The sequence below is a fragment of the Emys orbicularis genome, chromosome 11 (genome assembly GCF_028017835.1).
Source record: "Emys orbicularis isolate rEmyOrb1 chromosome 11, rEmyOrb1.hap1, whole genome shotgun sequence".
In the NCBI taxonomy this organism is placed as follows: Eukaryota; Metazoa; Chordata; order Testudines; family Emydidae; genus Emys; species Emys orbicularis.
This window is the reverse complement of record NC_088693.1, coordinates 61,752,285-61,769,461: the sequence shown is the minus strand read 5'-3', so window position 1 is coordinate 61,769,461 and position 17,177 is coordinate 61,752,285. Positions and strand designations below refer to the sequence as shown.

The 17,177-nt window shown below is 48.5% G+C and overlaps 1 protein-coding gene across 3 annotated transcripts in view; it reads right to left on the bottom strand.

Moving 5' to 3' along the window:
* The window catches only part of NRP2 (neuropilin 2), a 120,290-nt gene extending 106,216 nt beyond the window's left edge, over window positions 1-14,074 (bottom strand). For all 3 annotated transcript variants that reach the window (XM_065413806.1, XM_065413807.1, XM_065413808.1), the window contains exon 1: window positions 13,612-14,074. In XM_065413806.1, coding sequence (XP_065269878.1) covers window positions 13,612-13,684 — 73 coding nt within the window. In that variant the 5' untranslated portion in view covers window positions 13,685-14,074. The remainder of the gene's footprint in view (window positions 1-13,611) is intronic.
* Window positions 14,075-17,177: the final 3,103 nt, after the last annotated feature.

The window sequence follows — 17,177 nt, the reverse complement described above, 5'->3', positions numbered from 1 at the left end:
CAGGATGTAGCCTGTAGGTCCCTTGTGTTACAACCAAAATATACTCTAATATAAACCTATAAAACAAATAATCAAACCCATAAGAAAATAAGAAACTTAGAAGAAAAGATGTATAGGCAAGTAAGCAGGTTAGCCTTAGATGTATCTCATGTACGTCAGTTCATTGCCAGGAGACTTCTGTGGTGACTCATGTATCTGTGGTCAGAACTTCCCCTTTAACTCTATTATCAGCTCCCCAAATACTTTGGGTTTTCTGTTGGGCCGTTTATCTGTGCAAAATTTATCTGTTCAACGTTCAGAGGCCTCAAGCCTTATGCTAACTTGCTGAAGCTAATGTCTTACAGAATACAGGCCTGTGGGTTTCTTGCATTACTGCTGAATATAATGCAAAGCAGAATATAATGCAAAGCAGTGAATATAATAAAGGCAAGCTAGCCCACAGGCTTAAGCTAAACAGAAATAAGACACTCTTAAACCGAAATCACAGATTTAACTAAACTGGTGCAAGTTTGTGTGTGGACAAGGCCTGAGCCACACTTCCAGCCCAAGTCTGTCCACACAGGTCAGGACTTGAAGCACGTGGGCTGGGCAGGGTGAAGGAAGCGGGCACTGCTGCCGCACAAGCTATGTGTGTTGTATGGATTAAACAGAAGACGTCAGTCTTCAGCATGCCCTGGCAGCTTTCACCAGCCTTAAATTCACTTAATAAAATTAAAATGAAACGTTAAATATTAGCCAGGTCTGCTAGGGGCCCAGTATGTTCCGCCACTCAGTAGCTAAATGCGCTGTTTGGAAACCGCTCTCCCGTGCTCCCTCCCAGGCTTGCTGGAGGAGGGGAGCTAGATCTAGGGTGGTGGGTCAGCAGGGGAAGCAGCATATCTCTGGCTTGCTCCTCCCCTGCCCTCAATCACAGGGAAACTTCTCTAAACCAACTCTACAGTGCTGCCATGGCTCTGGTCGGGGCGGGGACAGCTGCTCTCCTGGGCATCATCCTCCCTCAGATCCCCAGGGGAGTAAGATCATTCCAGCATGACCTTACACTGCTTCCCCCGCCACACTGGGAGTCTGGGACTGACCCTGGAAGGTTGATGGGAAGCCCATGGTAATACAGCTCCCTGAGTACTGTGCAATGTAATGGTGGGGAACCAAAGGCCTGAGGCATCACATAAAAACACTGGACACAGCACAAAGGCTCCAGCCCTCCAAAAGGTGTCCTGAGAACTGCAAGGTTTCCCCACACAGCTGGGTTTGGAGAGCCGAGATCCTTGCCCACTCCGTGGTGCAGAACATATTTCCCCTAATCTCCCCATGGGAAAATGAGGAGAAACCTCTCCTGTCTGAAATTCACTGGCCAAGATCAGCCCCTCACGTGCATGTGCACACCACTCCCTTTGAAGTTGGCCTGGCAAGCATTACACAAGTGGATCAAAGCAGATGGTTGGGCCCAGGGATCTGCCTAAGAGATGATATGAGAGTGCCCTGCCGCCTTCGAACGCTCTGAAATCTTGAGAGAGAGGGTGTTCTCCCACTGAGTGAGTTTTCTGCCAATTAAATCACACCAGATTTTGCTGACATCAGAAGAGCAGGGTTCAATGCATCCTCTGATCTTGGATGCAAAAAGCAACGGCCAACTCCAAGTGTAACTTAAACTTACCCTGGCCAAAGAGGTGCATTTCAAAACAAACACACATGCTGCAGCCGCTCAGAGTTGGTGGCTTCCAACAAGAAACCACCAATAAATCTTTTTGATTCACTAGGGTCATATTTGGTTACGATGCATTCATGCAAAAATAGCACATGACATAGGCGCAGCTCTTGCTCTCATACCCATTCAAGGAAGGAGACAGAGCTGAGACATTCCAGCACCAGGTAGTCAGTGGGAGTTCTGCCTGCACCAAGAGTGAGGACCAGGCTAGGTAACGTTTTGTGGAGAGTCACAACCAGGACTTTAGAACCACCAAAGGGGAGGCTGCTGCCCAGAGAATCCTTTGGCTGAGCCCAGTGCATGCTGGGACAGGACTTTGGGGGCGTAACCAGAGCCATGTCAACACACACACTGAGCAGACATGAATGAACTATGAAGTTTATGTACCTCCCTACCAAGTCCCAATGCCTTGATTTAAGGAGATCCCAGTAGCTGGGCGACATGCAGACCCTTTGAGTCCGTTTGTTGTATGTCAGAGTCCAAGGAGAGTGAGAGTCAAAGCTCCTTGCAGCCAAATTGGGAGCATCTGCAAAACATCAGGGCTGCCCAGGCACGGAGCTGTAGGCTGTTTCCGTGGTGCCCGCCCCTACAAACTGTGCCTGTCATCTGGCCCACAGAAAACAAATGAGCTTTATCTGGGTCAGGAGTATCACTCAAGTACATCTGAGTTAGGAATAAATGAGATCAAAGAGCCAGTGTTCCCTGAAACCACAGCCAGGGAGAAAGAAGGATGCGCGAAGCGGGCTGTGAGATCTCTGTCCGAGGGCAAAGAGACAGGAGGGGAGGATGAGCAGTGGTTGCTTATTGGTGGTCAGGGCTCCATCCCCTCAAGCTGCATTCGTTATGTACTTTTTTTTAAAATGCCATGAACACTGCAGCCCGCGCTCCACTCCCTCCTCCCTCACAGGCCCAAAGATCTCTGCTCCTCGGAATTCAGCACAAAGGAGAGATGCCCTAAAGCAGTGTTTCTCAAATGCGGCCACCCTGCAGCCATGACAGCCTCCTGGGTGGTGACGGGAAGGGAAGCAAACTATTGGCTTCTTCCCCTCCCTCCCTTCCTGTTGCTGCCTTGCACCGCCTCTGGAGACACGTGGGGCACACCGCTGCAGGAGCAAGGTGAATTCTCGACCCACCTTGGTGGCGCTCAGTGGTTAGGCGGCAGGCTCCAGTGGCGGGACTTTGGGAGCCTGGCTGCATGGCTTTTCTGGCCATGTGGCCTCAGCTTTGGGCTCCAGCCCCCGGCTCTGGACGCTGGCCCCTGGCTCAGGTCCCGGGCTCCGGCCGTGTGGCAGCAGGAGTCAGCCCTGGGTACTGACCCATGGCTCCAGCCACGAGGCAGCGGGCTCCAACCCCCGGCTTCAACTGTGCGGCCTCTGGCTCTGACCATGCAGCAGCGGGTGCTGACCCTCGGCTCCGGCCATGTAGGCTCCCCCCACCCCATTGCCCCAGACCCTTGCTGCCTCCCCAGGCTCCCCATCCATCCCCCTGGACTCCCACTGCCTTCCTGGCCCCACATCCACTCCACCATCGCCCTGGTCCCTGCTACCTCCCCCTCTGACCCCCGATTTAGGGCTTAATTTGTCCTGGGGCTTGCTGAGAAAAAGTGTGCTGTGAAAAGCGATATTAATGAACATACAAATACCACTTTTCACAGAATTATTTTTATTATTGAGGCCACACAAAAAAAAAACACCCACATAAATAAATGACAATGATTTAGATGTGTATCTGTGTGTATTTATTTGTTTTTCCTAAAGTTAATTATGTATTTTAGGGGGAAATGTCAGTGCGGCCACCAGCAAGAGTTGGTGGCTGCACTCTGAGACCATCAAAAAATGTGTTGTGAGAACCCTTGCCCTAACGGCTCCTTTTCATGCCAGCACATATCTACGTATAGCTCAGTGACGAAGGGATCCTGCCACAGGCTGAGTGCCCCTTGTGAAGAGCAGAGTGCCCTCAGCTCCCAGGGACGTGAATGAGAGTTGAGGGTGCTCAGCGCCTCCCAGGATCAGACCTTCAGCCCCAATTCAGCAAACCATCCCCATTCAGTAAAGCACTTAAGCACGTGCTTAAGTCCTCTGCCTGGGTAGGAAAAACTAGTGTTCTAACATCTTGGTGGATTCATTATTATTACCACCATCCACAGTGCTTTTGAAGTATCTATATAGGTTTTTATAGGGTTCCACATCACAGTGCTATCTGAGCCCCTACCATATGATAAAATCCTTGCCCCAGGGAAAAAGAACAGGAGTACTTGTGGCACCTTAGAGACTAACAAATTTATTTGAGCATAATCTTTCATGGGCTATATAGCCCACTTCATCAGATGCACCAAAGTCCACGAAAGCTTATGCTCAAATAAATTCGTTAGTCTCTAAGGTGCCACAAGTACTCCTGTTCTTTTTGCGGATACAGACTAACACGGCTGCTACTCTGAAACCTGCCCCAGGGAGTTTCCAATCTAGGAATATGAACAGGGATCAAACACCACAAATGTGGTATCTCTGATTTAAACATTGCTTAATGATCTGTCAAGGAAAGACACATAGCACAGGGGAAAGCTAATAAGGTTAGCTATTTTAGCCCAAAAGTGGAGGTCAAATTTAACTGAGGTGTCACATTGGTTTGATTTCTGTTGTGGGATAAAGTTTCAAAGGCTTCCTGAACAACTTAATAGATACAGATATACACACACATGTAAATGCACTTATTTAGCTATACAGCGCCTTCTGTAAGATGATCACAAAGTGATTAAGCACACACACACACTTTTCAGGATTTTATAAAACGGGAAGTGCCCCAGATGCCACCCCGTCTCATCTGAGTCCCTCCAAGCTGCACTCAGAGTTTAACTAAATTTCATGCTAGAGCCACAGCTAAGCCGATTGTAAGGGCTCTGTCTGTGATCTGAACTAGGATTTTGTTTTATTCAGAGTGACTTCAGCCTGTCACGAGACAGCCTCATAAAAACTCTGTCTGGGCTTAAGCAAAAAAGAAACGAGCCAATCCATCAGGCTAGGAATGCAGCCGTTCGACCACTTCCTAAGGCAACTGGGAAGGGATACAATATATTTACTTCCTAGCACTGGACAGCAGTGAACGGTGACCTCCTGGTAACTGATCAAATGGAACTGTTCCCTGTGAACTTTTACAAGGAAAAATCATATTAACTTTTTTTAAAAGTGACAAATTAAAAGATTTCCAATCTTTGCACCCTTCCTTGCTACCTTAATCCAGGGAGGAACTTGAAATAGAAACCTAACACTGGGACAACTAGAAACTCTTCCCTGAAAATCACAGGGCTAGAACCTCAGCTGGTGTAAATCAATGCAGCTAGATTGATTTACAGTAGTTGAGGATCTGACCCCTAGCCTTTAAAAATTCTCATTTCATTTTTAAAAAATGTTACTTTGATGAGATTTCACATCATAGCCATTTCACATAATGCCACCTGCACTAACCTCATTATTTGTCATCTGATCTCATAAACAAATGCAATTCCAATAGGGCAACTGATCTAATAGTGTTAGTTTATATTTATGTCCACTCTTCTCCAGGCCTTACTGCAAATGTAATTCTGGAACCATTGGTGATAGGTCTGGAATTACAATTCATGGCTACTCCAATAGTCATTTGAGTGGAGGAACAAACAACATTAGAACTTTCAGGTCAACAAGGAACAGTGTCTGTTTCCACTTGCTTTTGTATTATAATTCCGAGCAACTGAAATTGCAGAAAGGACTACTACTGTTTCATAGCAATATCTAGGGCCTGCAGAGTGCTTTTCATCTGTAGATCTCAAAGCACTTTGCACAGGAGGTATCATAACCTCTGCTTTACAGATGAGGAAACTGAGGCACAGAGTAGTGAAATGACTTGCCCAGGGTCACACAGCAGCACTGGGAGTAGAACCCAGGTCCCCTATCCACTTAGCCACAGAACACATAATAAGCAAAATACTGTGATCATCTTCCCCCTGCAAAAAGGCAGGTGGGGGGATAGTGGAAGAAGATTAAGAGGCAATTGACTTCCATGAATTAAGGAAGGAACCGTGCATTCACCTAGGATACATGTGTAAAGAGCGTTGATCTCTTTTGATGACAGATGTTATATAAATCTGAAATTATTAATTATTATTATTATTACTACAATGTCAAGAAGGAGATCCTGCATCTTACCCCCCCATCCCCACCCCCACCTCCATAACGCCTTCCAGGATGATGTCTTATTTCCTTCTGTATCCAACACTTATTGTTGCAATCCCCATCCAGTCAACTACCGTTCCCTTCCTCCCCTTCACGGGGCCAGGCTCTCCAAGGAGAAGGATCCTTATCAGAGGACCTGCTGAAGCTACTGAGCAAGTTAAACGGCTTTACATTGAGCATTTGGCACTGTGCTGTCGAACAGGCGTGTCAGTAGCATGCTAATATGCACCGCCACACTGGACACAATCCCCCTGCTGTCATCTTCCCCCACTCTTCTGGGTTAGATCGTGGTTCTTTTATGGAGACACAGGAGGAGATGGTATTATTTAAGAGCCTTGCTAGGCAAAAGCTATTTTGTCTTTCTGAGGGCTCTCTCAAATGCAGCTACTGCTAAGCCTTCATACCAGAGCAGAAGTTATTACACATTCTGGAAAATGCCTTAAATACATTGTTTCCTGCTGAGCAAACATTCAGTGGTCAGGGAGGAAAGGAAGGGTGGGTGTGGCTTGCACATGAACATGTTTCTTTACAGCTCTCTCTCGCCCTCCCCACTCTGGAAGAGAGAATTCCAGGCCAGGGCTAGGTTCTGAGGGATCCCTCTAAGAAACACATGCGAACTGAAAATGAATGGCATTAGCATGGAAGCCTATTGGCTTATTAGTCCTATCATGTAGAGGTGGGCCAGAGAAGGCCAGGTTTTCAAAACCCAAACCAAGAGTGGTTCACAGCCAGGTTCTGAAGCACCAGAGCTCAGCGTGTCTGTATACGAGCTATCACTTTTGTCTTACCTACATAATGGGCAAATCAGAAAAGACCCAAAACATGGATGGTTCAAGCTTTGGATCCTATTTTTCTTGAACCATCAAGTCTGGAGGGGAAAGGGGCAATTCAGATAAAAGGTTTCAGTGCTGTCCACCCTCTTCTATTAATATGTGGGTTCACTTTGCATGCCAGCTAATGCAATCTTTATCACGATCCCTCCCCACGACACTTGGATCACTTCCTCTACATCCCTCTAAGGAAAAGAAACAGCTCTAAGAGACCATTTAAAAAAAAACTAAAGGCACAAAGGAAAATCCTTTCCCCAAAACAAAATTTGTAGATGAAGTCAAAATGACAGAAGGTCACCTGCAATTTTTTTTTAAACACCAAGTCTTTGTTTAACAGCCAGGATTGGGGCCCAGTCCTACATGCCCTTATGTAAGCAGTCCCATTGAATTCAGCTGGACTACTTGTGTGAATAAAGGCTTACTGGGATGAGTCCTTGTTTTTGAGGGGAGCCAAACAGGTTGATCAATCTGGACCAATTCCTGAACTCCTCCTTCAGACAAAACTCCCACTGAAGTCAGTTCTTGTGTCTATCTCTGGAGAACAACTTGGCCCTTTGAGACTTTGATGTGACTTTGACTTCTGGGAGATGACCATTTGATTCTGATTGTGATTAAAACCATGCCACTGTAGCCCAAACCACTGCAAAACTGTGCTAGCAACAACCCTGATCTGTGTGGATGCCGCTACCACAGTTTAAACCAGAGTGTGTGAAGAGGGATTTTGAAAATAACCTAGTTATCCCTTTGTTACAATTAGAAATGTGTCAAAGGGCTCTTGTATGATGAGGGTAAAACTGGAGCTGTTCACGCCTCCCCCTCACTCCCCAGTGTGTAAATTCTGTCATCTTTCCCTGCTTTCTGGATTAGAGACCCCAAGAGGGAGACCCCAAGATGTGAGGCTTGCCTTTGCGACTTCATATCACAATGGAAGAGAGTTTAGCAGCTTGCAGTTTTCTCTCACACTGCTGCAAATGGCCCCCACCAACACTGCTAAATGCTTGCTTCAATATTTCAACTTCAGATCGGATCACGGTGTTCAGATACATACGATGTATTTATACAGCACAGCTGGTCTGTCAGAGGTCACATAATTTGGCAGCCGTCCCAGCGCTTAAAAATTAATTTTTCCTTATTAATACAACTGGGGGTCCCACAGGATAGGATCCCAGCCTTATCTGAACCTGACAGCTTCCTAAACCCTGTGAAGGATGCTTTCTCCTCTAAGGCTATCCGTGATACAAGGCCACTGTGTCCGGGAACCCAACTGCACTAGATCCGGTTAGGAAGCCAATCCAATGGCCTGTGCAAAGTGACATACTGTTGAAGTGGGGGAGAGCTTCTTCTCCAGCACAGCTTCCCAAAACGGAACTAGTTTGCTTTCTGATCTCAGCCCCCTTAGCCTGGCACAATGTACCTAAAGCAAAGAGTAAATAATGGGAGGAGGGAAAGCCGGGAGATGGAGATGGAAAGTGTCTCCTCTAGCCCTCTGGGGAAAAGCATGTCTGCCTGCTACAGCAGACGCCACAAACAATGATAATTCTGTGCCAGAAAAAAGTTAGAAAAACAAATACCCCCTTGACATGGGTTATAGTCCCTCACTGAGCACATACTCATATGTTTTAATGAAGCTCTTGGCAACTGCCAGATTTCTAGTCTAAAAATCCTTTCTCTCCCAGTAAGTTTTCAGTTAACAGCATAACAGGTTTTAAAAGGCAAAGCAATGAGTGTTTGTGTGCCGCCCACGTGTGTGTGCATGCAAGTGGGTTGTTGGTTCTGCTAGATTACAGAAGTCATTTCTAAAAATACCAGCTTTTAGGAAAATATTTGAAAGTCTTTACAAGTGAGCATTGCTCAGAGTTGCATAAACATCATCTGAATCACTCTGTACTTGGGTCACTCAAAACCTTTACTTTCTTATTTGATTGGTTTTGCAACTAGCTGAGGGAAGATGAAAAACACACAGACGTCCAACCATCAGATTTATCTTTCCAGGGTCTCCAACCCACTCCCTACATAGTTATCTTAGTCTTTGCTTGACTACAAATAAATTGGCAGCTGCAGTGTTTATCTCTTACAGTAAAAATGACTGGAAGAGGTTTTTTTCTGTGTGGATTATCATATTATTGTCTATTAAAAAATCTCTCCCCTCTCTATTTACATCCCTTGGGGGAGCTTAAAGAGGGACTCTCATAATGGGGGAAAGCTTTCAAATACACCAGACTTCCAATATAAATCCATCCACCTCTGACATGTTTTTCTTACCATGTTTGCTAATTACTAAAACTACTTGTATATAAATCAGAGTGTGCGCCCTGTCACAGTTTATCGTCTCTTATTGGATTACACAATGATGTCATATTCCAGTATTTGTGATATCACAACCACTTCCTTGACAACAAAAAGTCTCATGTCAAACAGGATGAGAACTTCATTGCAAACGCAAACAGCACCGGAGGCTGGATTGCGGGGAGGAGGAAGGCACTCACCCAAATATTTTTATTGAACTGCATGGCACCAGGGAATGGTAATGGATACAGAGCCCTTCACCTCTAGGAACCTGATTCTGTATCTACTCAAGGACATGAGGGCACACAACACCTAACAGAATCAGAGTTGTGTGTGTTGTTCCCAATTTAGCTGTTTTCCAATGCCCCTGTAAATTCGAACACCCCTCTAATTTCAATTCCTAGGGAAAGTACTGAGACTTGTTTCATCAAATAAGGGTGTCCCCCACAATGTCCCCTTTCAGACTGTGAAAAAACCCTTTTCCCACACATGCCTGTGCCGGCATAGGAGAGAGTGAAGTATGCGTCATTCCAGTAACATCCAATGAATCTCCCAGATAGCAAAGTCTTTCCATTTTGTAATTTGAAGTGCAAGGCTTGTGGGGCAGAGGGTGGGGCGAAGCAGGAGAACTTGCAGGAGGGGCCTGTGGATTTCTTCACGAGACCTTTTTTAAGAAAAACAACTGTCATCTGGTCCATAACAAAGGCAGTAAACGTCTTCTTTAGGAGCGTTATGAAACTCCAGGGATAAATCTGCTCTGACAGAGATGTCCAGGACAGGGATGAACTCAGTCAGTCAGGGGCAGACTGCTAAAATCCCCACCAGGGCATCATTTGAGCTGCTTGGTGGTATATGCTGTATGAGTTAGACCTGGCATTCTCAAACTGTGGGTTGGAACCCAAAAGTGGGTCGGGACCCTGTTTTAATGGGGTCGCCAGGGTTGGCTTAGACTTGCTGGGGCCTGGAGCTAAAGCCAAAGCCCAAGCCCAACCACCTGGCACCGAAGCCCAAGTCCTGGGCAGTGGGGCTCAGTTTACAGGCCCTCTGTCTGGAGCTGAAGCCTTCTGGCTTCAGCTTTGACCCCACCACCACCACCAGGGGCAGTGGGGCTCAGGCTTTGGCTTTGCCCCCCCCCCCCCACCCTCCATCTGGGGTGGTGGGTTTGGGTGGGCTCAGGCTTCAGTCCCCCCTCCTGGGGTTGTGTAGTAATTTTTGTTGTCAGAAAGGGGTCACGGTGCAATGAAGTTTGAGAACCCCTGAGTTAGATGGTCCTATAGTTGGAGGGAGGGGGCCCTCTGGGGAGGGTGTATGAATACATTTGCCCTCTAGTAGTGGGTGGGTGTGGTTTTGCCCTCTCATGGCTTGTCCAGAGGTAGGGGAAAGAACCTACTACTATAATCAGCTATGGATTCCTTTCAGCGGACAAGCCTGTAGTTTTGGAGCTGAAGGGCCATGTTCTAGTCCCACCGCTGCAAGTGTGTGTGATTCAGTACTTGTGCCCGCTCCCTGCAGCACATATTTTCTTTACAGTCTCAGCCTAGTTCCTAAGTGAACAGATGTCCACATCAAACATCATCACCAGCGCTAATTGGCAAGCCCTTCAGAAAGGCCAAGGCCTGAACGGGCAGGGACTGTGAACTCCCACACACTCTCCCTTAGAAGTGTTCTGCCTGGGTCAGGGCAGGGCTGTGAAAGCCCGCGCCTACCTTTCACAAGCACTAAAATCACCAAAAAAAGAATCTTAAATAATAGCAAAAGAAACCCAACAGGACTGTCGGCGTCCAATCCCTTTGGTATAAATGATCTAGTTTCCTCTACCATGGCACTTCCCCTTAAGGGGGCAACACTAATGCATCCACAGACCACTCACTGCTGTGCTGATCCAAACTAGGTTCAGGTTCTTTGGTGCCGGGGAAGAACTGCAGTTCAGCCGAGCTCCGGCAAACGGGAGCTTAATCACAGCTCTGATCTCCCCTATTACCTGCTGTTGGTTTTAGGGAGGAATCAGTCAGCTGAAATGAAGCATTAGCCAGCAGCATTTCCTCCTCACGTGGGAAAAGCAGCAACACCCCCAGGCTCATTTGCAACTGAAATCACTTCTGGTGGAGCGAATGAGAAAGTCTCACTCTCTGACTGGGGGGGGGGGGGGGGGGGAGAGAGACATATGCCCCCCCCCCCCCAGTGCAGGCAGCCCCTCCAGAGAGCCCGGACCAGGAGATGCTGGTGGCAGGGCGCGGTGGAAGCGAGCAGAGGTTCCCTCCAGTCAATGGGCGTCTCTGGCTGAGCGCTCTCGCCTCCGGCTTAGGCGGGGTAACCGCTGTGCTGGCAGGACTGGTACGGATCGCCCCGCCTTTCTCTCTGCTCCACCGGCCCAAGCAGATCGATGCCAAGTGGGAGCGAGGCTGCCCGTGCACACGAGAGCCGCAGCAGCCGCCGGCTGGAGGCGGGGGAGGGAGGGAGAGACCAGAAAGCCCTGTCTCGCTGGAGGAATGAGACGGGGTGTGTGGCTCAGTTCCTATCCCCGCTTGTTTCTGCACCGCCGCCGCTGCATTGGAGAGGCTGGGGGGTGTGCGGGACACGCTTTAGCTGGAACCCCCCCCCCCCATACACCCCCCTCTCGGAGCTGGTCTGAGTGTAAATCCCATTCAAAGGGTTTCCCTTGAAAGTTTCTCCCCCACTGCCGATTGCGCTGGATCTTCCCCCGCGGCGCGCCTGGACCCGGATCGAGGAGGGAGAGGTGAAGGGGGAACATGGCAGCAAGCGGACACTGGGTGTAGGAGGTGGCAGCACAAACACGTCTACGGGAGGCAGGCGCCCTCCGCTGCGGCCCCGATCCTGCTTCCCGTTGGATTCGCCGGCAGCAGGATCCGGCCCCAGCCGAGGGAGATGCCCCCGGGCCCCCGCTGCTTTCGGTGCACGGGCCCCCGGGGGCAGGCGCGGAAGTTTCTCAGTCCGAGCTGGCCTCGGTGCGTTTGTTTGAGGTGCATCGCTCAGGGCCCCTTGCACGCTGCATTTCTGCCCGGCTGAGCTCTGTGACAGGCCAGGGGCACCCCCCGGCCTGCAGCCCTGACCAGGCGCCCCGCTGCACTTTCAAATGCAAAACCCTGGCACCGGTGTCACCTTAGCCGGACTTTACCGCCACAGGTAAGGTGCCAGGAGGTGTCCGGGCTTCCCAGCGCCAGGCACTGGTTCTGAATGAGAGAGGCTCCTTCCGCCTCGGCACACGCCCAGGGGGAATCAGAAGTGACAGGATCCGCAGCCTGTGGTGGCACGAAGGCTCCGCTCTCAATGAAATAATGATGTTCACTGACATATAGCGAGTGCCTCCACGCGGAGCCATGGGGGAGCATGATGCTAGCTTAGCCTCGGCTCACCCCGCCTCCCGGCTGTTAGCTAGTGGCTTCCAGGACTTGCACATCTTTTAAGAACGACGATAAACAGTAGGACATGTGAGGTTTGTATATTTATTCTTGCGGGTTCCCCCCCCCCCCCCCCCGATCTGTCTTATCAGGGTTTCACTCCCTGCCCAGCGGTTAATGAGCTGGAAAGGGCTCTGTCAGATCTCCGGCGGAGTAATTAAGCAGAATGGGTTTAGTGTGCCCTTCGCCAGTGAGGAGGGAGTTAGCCAGCCACACTCCAGTCCCTCCACGGCTGTTCTGCGCAGCCCAAAATGTATTTACCGATTGTCAGAATTAAACAGTGGATTTGGAATTTGATCGGAGTCTTTGTTTCCCTTATCTCAACACAGTTTGTCCTCATCCCTCCACTCCTCTCTCCGCTCCCCCCACAACCCTCTTTTTTTTTCTCTTTTGGCAACTGCTTAGGACCGAATTCCATCAAGAAAAGTTTCTAACCACTTCAGAGGGCTCCTTAGATCTCTGAGGTCCGCACTGTTTGTTTTATTAATAAAAATGTATATGCACCAGCTTCTCTTTCCCTGGAAACACAGACACTGAAGGGAGGAGGGGGGCATCCCCAGCTGCTACAGAGCGGTGCATTTTATTAGACAGTAGGCACAAAATGATCTGCTAAGAGCCATGTGGGTGTTTTTTGAAACCGCCACCCCGTCTTAAAAACATAAGAACTTTTTCAGATTCAAAAGTAGGTTGCTTTCCTCCCTTGCCCATTCAACCCTTATTTAATTAGACTTGGTAAATGTATCTACAACCGAGTGGCTATAAATTATTTATGCCTTTCTGGCTGGGTTGGGGGAAAAAAACTCCAGGGAGATATGTTCTGCTTCAAAACATTAAAAAAAATTCTCCCGAAAACTGTAATGCAAAGGCTTTGTAGTTTTTTTTTTGTAAAAAAAACCTTTTGATTTATTCCATATGTGACATCTGAACACAGCCAAAGCCTGTCTCCGTGTGAGTGTGTTTCAAAACATAGACACCCAGACCTCAGCACACTGCATCCAGGGAGAGAAAAGTTGGGTTTCCAGCAAGGGGAGAGAGTCCTGGCTCTAGCTAAGCAAACCTGCTGTGGAATTGTGTAACGGGAAGAGATGACGCCTCATCCCCTGCCTGCTTTCAAAGGCAAATGATTAACATGTACAGATGAGGAAATTAACTTTTGTGTGTCTTACCTGCTTCGCCTAGCACTCCGGATCCAGCCAAGGACAGAGCTAAAAATCCCCAAACGAGAGGCAATGTATCCATGTTTAGCGGGAAAAGGGTGGTTTTCTGCCCCGCCGGGTTTGCTAGGGGCTTTCCTCGGGAACTGGAAGTCACGCTGGTCTTCACCCCGCACCTTAGAATTTCCTCGGCAAATGTTCCGAGTTGTCTTTCGCTTCTCCTCCTCCTCCTCCGTGCCTTGGCGTCCTGCCTTGCCCCCGCTCCGCTGCCTTGTACAAACCCACTAGCAGGAGCAGAAGCCCAGGAACTCCTTCAATGCAGAAGCGAGGGAAGCCGGCTGCTGCTTCCCCCCCACCCCCAAAATCTAGTCTACAAATCGCGCGTGCCTGCAACGCGCGTGTGTGTGTGATCGCCACAGTCCCTCAGCGAGTCATTTCCTTCAATGTACCATCGCCCCCACTTCCCGAGAGCCAGCGGCAGAAATGACTCGCCCGGGGCATCGCACCGCCCCAGGGCTGGAGGCTGCAGGGTGGCGCCGCGGCGCGTGGTTTCCCTGCCCTGCGTGGCTGTGGCCGGGGCTCCGGGCAGTGGCACTGGGAGAGGCGGAGGGTTCACGTGCGGCTGGCCGGGCCGCGAGTGGTGTGCGCGCGTGTCTCCCTAGCCACACACGCACACACCCCGCTCCCGCCTGCGTCTCTCTCTGGAGAGGTTCAGGCGCGCAGCGCTGGGAGCCTGCCTGTGCCTCCCTCCCGGCTCCTCGCAGCCTTTTCAGGCCGCCGCGCGTGCATGTCAGCGCGGAGAGGCAGAGCTATCCGATTACACGCTCGCCCAGGGCCCGCCCCTTCTGTGTTCCCCAGGAAAGCGGCCACCCGGCGGGCACCCAGCACGCAGCCAGCCTCCAGCCGCACCGCCCCTCCTCTCCCGACAGGGCTGGAGCAGACCTAAGACTTGCCCCATCCAAAGGCCACACCTGGGTCCCCTCACTGACCCCAAGCCCCACTCAAGGGGGGAGGGGGAGGTTACTAACCAGGTTAGTAACTAACTAGCTACTAACTAGCTAACCAGCACCTGGCCCCTGGGAGCTAGTGGACATCACAGCTTCCTCCAGCAACCCCCTGGGCTCCCAATGCGCCCCTCCCTCCCAATAGCAGCTACAGGCTACAACGTAACAGCCACACTGGGTCAGACTAATGGTCCATCTAGCCCAGCATCCAGTCTCCCGCCAGTGGCCAATGCCAGATGCTTCAGAGGGAATGAATCGAACAGGGCAGTTATCAAGTGATCCATCCCCTGCCCTCCAGTCTCAACACCTGGCAGTGAGAGGCTTAGGGGCATCCAGAGCATGGGGTTGCATCCCTGACCATCAGGTCCTATCCACCATTCTTCAAATAGCTGAAAGGATTTTGCTCAAACTCGCCAGCAAAATAAATACATACAGAACCTCTAGGCTGAGACCGAGCATGACAAATTTTAGTCCCCAAAAAGAGAATTCCTCACAAAGATATGGGCATATGAAGATGCAGGGACTGCTTTGATGTAACCTCAACTATACCCAAGGTTAGCAGGCACCCAATCCAATGCTGCAGCAGATGAAGCTAGGTCAACGTCCAAAGAAAGATAACGGTGCAGCAGCCTTGAATTCATCTGACATTCTGATTTAAATCAAACCAAAACACTCAGAAGTTAATTATACTTTTCCTTATACCATGAAAGAAAAAAATGTTGCACTGGCTGCTAAATAATCACATGATTAAAATACGTATTTTTCATAATGATCAGGAAAGCATTAATTGATGGTTAGATTTTTTTTTAAATAACTACGCATGCTGATGTGTAAATACTTTTTTGGAATTAAAAATTTTTGTGGGATTTTAGCTAGGTATAAAATGGTCAGTGCAAGGGAAAACAAACAAGCAAAAAACCAGAAAGAAGCCCGTTGGAAAAGAGGAGAAGTGAAGACAGGAAGAAGTGAAGAAACTTTTATCCTGATGGTAGCACAGTCACAAATGTTCCAAGAAGCAGACAATTTATGCGAACTAACTATTTTTAAAGCAAGATGGGGGGAAAAAAATGTTTACATAGAGCCCCAGGCTAACAGTTTCTGAAACACATCGCCTGCACCTTGTATTTTAGGATGAGCTTGTGGGTTCCAAGTTGTCTTACTTCAATAAACATTCATTACTGCATTATCACAAAGGCTGTAAATAGCCAAAATGATTAAAATAATGACACAACACCAGGGCTAGCCTGGCTTTTGGTGTGACTCCATGCAAAAGTAGGACACGGAAAAAATGTCAGATGGGGAAGCATCAGGACAAGAATTTCTTACGCCCCTGGGCAATTCTGAGGGCAAATTGCTTCCTCTCTACATCTGCTGCTGGAGGGGAAAATCCAGTGCTTCCATAACATAAAAATCCAAGTGACTGCTTCCTTTGCCTATGCTTAAGGCCATCCGTATATAATACAAAGTAAATAAAACCGAGAAAATAAAAAAATCTCTTCCTCATCCCATATACATTATATCACATAGGTGGCAATGATAGCTACATGAAGAATCCCATTCGTTCTACAACCATTAAACTGCTGTTATTTCACACCTTTGACTGTTTCACCTGCATTCGTCTCCCTGCTCTGCAGCAGGACTTTAACATTCCAAACTTCAGAGCAACTTTTAAAGTCATCTTAAAAATAAATAAAAGAATGCCACAAAAGTCAATTTAACTACTGCCTCTTGAGGAGGTGGGGTACCTATGCCTACAGAAGAAGAAGAATAGGTAGTGTCTTCACTAAGTGCTACAGTGGTGCAGCTGCATGAGTGCTGAAAGTGTAGACAAGCCCCCAGAGCTGGAATTTCAGGCTAAGAGGACAAAGTTAGAGTGAACCCTACAGTCATGACACTCTGATATGCAGAAAAGCTAGTTGTAGAGTCGTTTAAACCGTCTAGGCTATATTTTCTAACACTCACAAGTTTGTATATGGTAATTTAAGGTAACCTCAGTTTACCTGAGGCAGACGGACTGAAAAATACCAAAATGCTCCAATTATAAAAAAGTTGGTCACTAAAAGGCAACAGAAACAAAATACATAATGGGGGGGGGTGTGGGGGGGGGAATAAAAGTTTCATCAGAATTTGTTTAGGGTGATGGGCATAATTTACTTGAGTTCCACCGCTTATAATTTATGTGTAATTTTATCAATTCGTGCCAATAGAATCTTTACAATACAATGTGATCACACATACACAAATAGGGACTGATTCTGTTATCATGGAAATCAATGAGGCCCTGATCATAAACGCCAGGTGCCTAACTCTCAGATTTAGGTGCCGAAGTCCCACTTATAGGCTCCATTGCCATCCACAGGACTCCTGCCAAACCCTATACATGCCTAAACTGACTCAGTGCCTATGTTCTTGCAGTGAAAGTTCTCTCAGAGCCTAAGTTCCTGTCGCTGGGTATGTGCACTGCTGCCTCTCACTAGATGTTCGGACACCTATCTGCCACCTAAGCCCCAGAGCGATTCACAAACCTGGGGAAGATAGGTGTTTGCTCACCTATCTTGTGGGGCCCGATCTGGG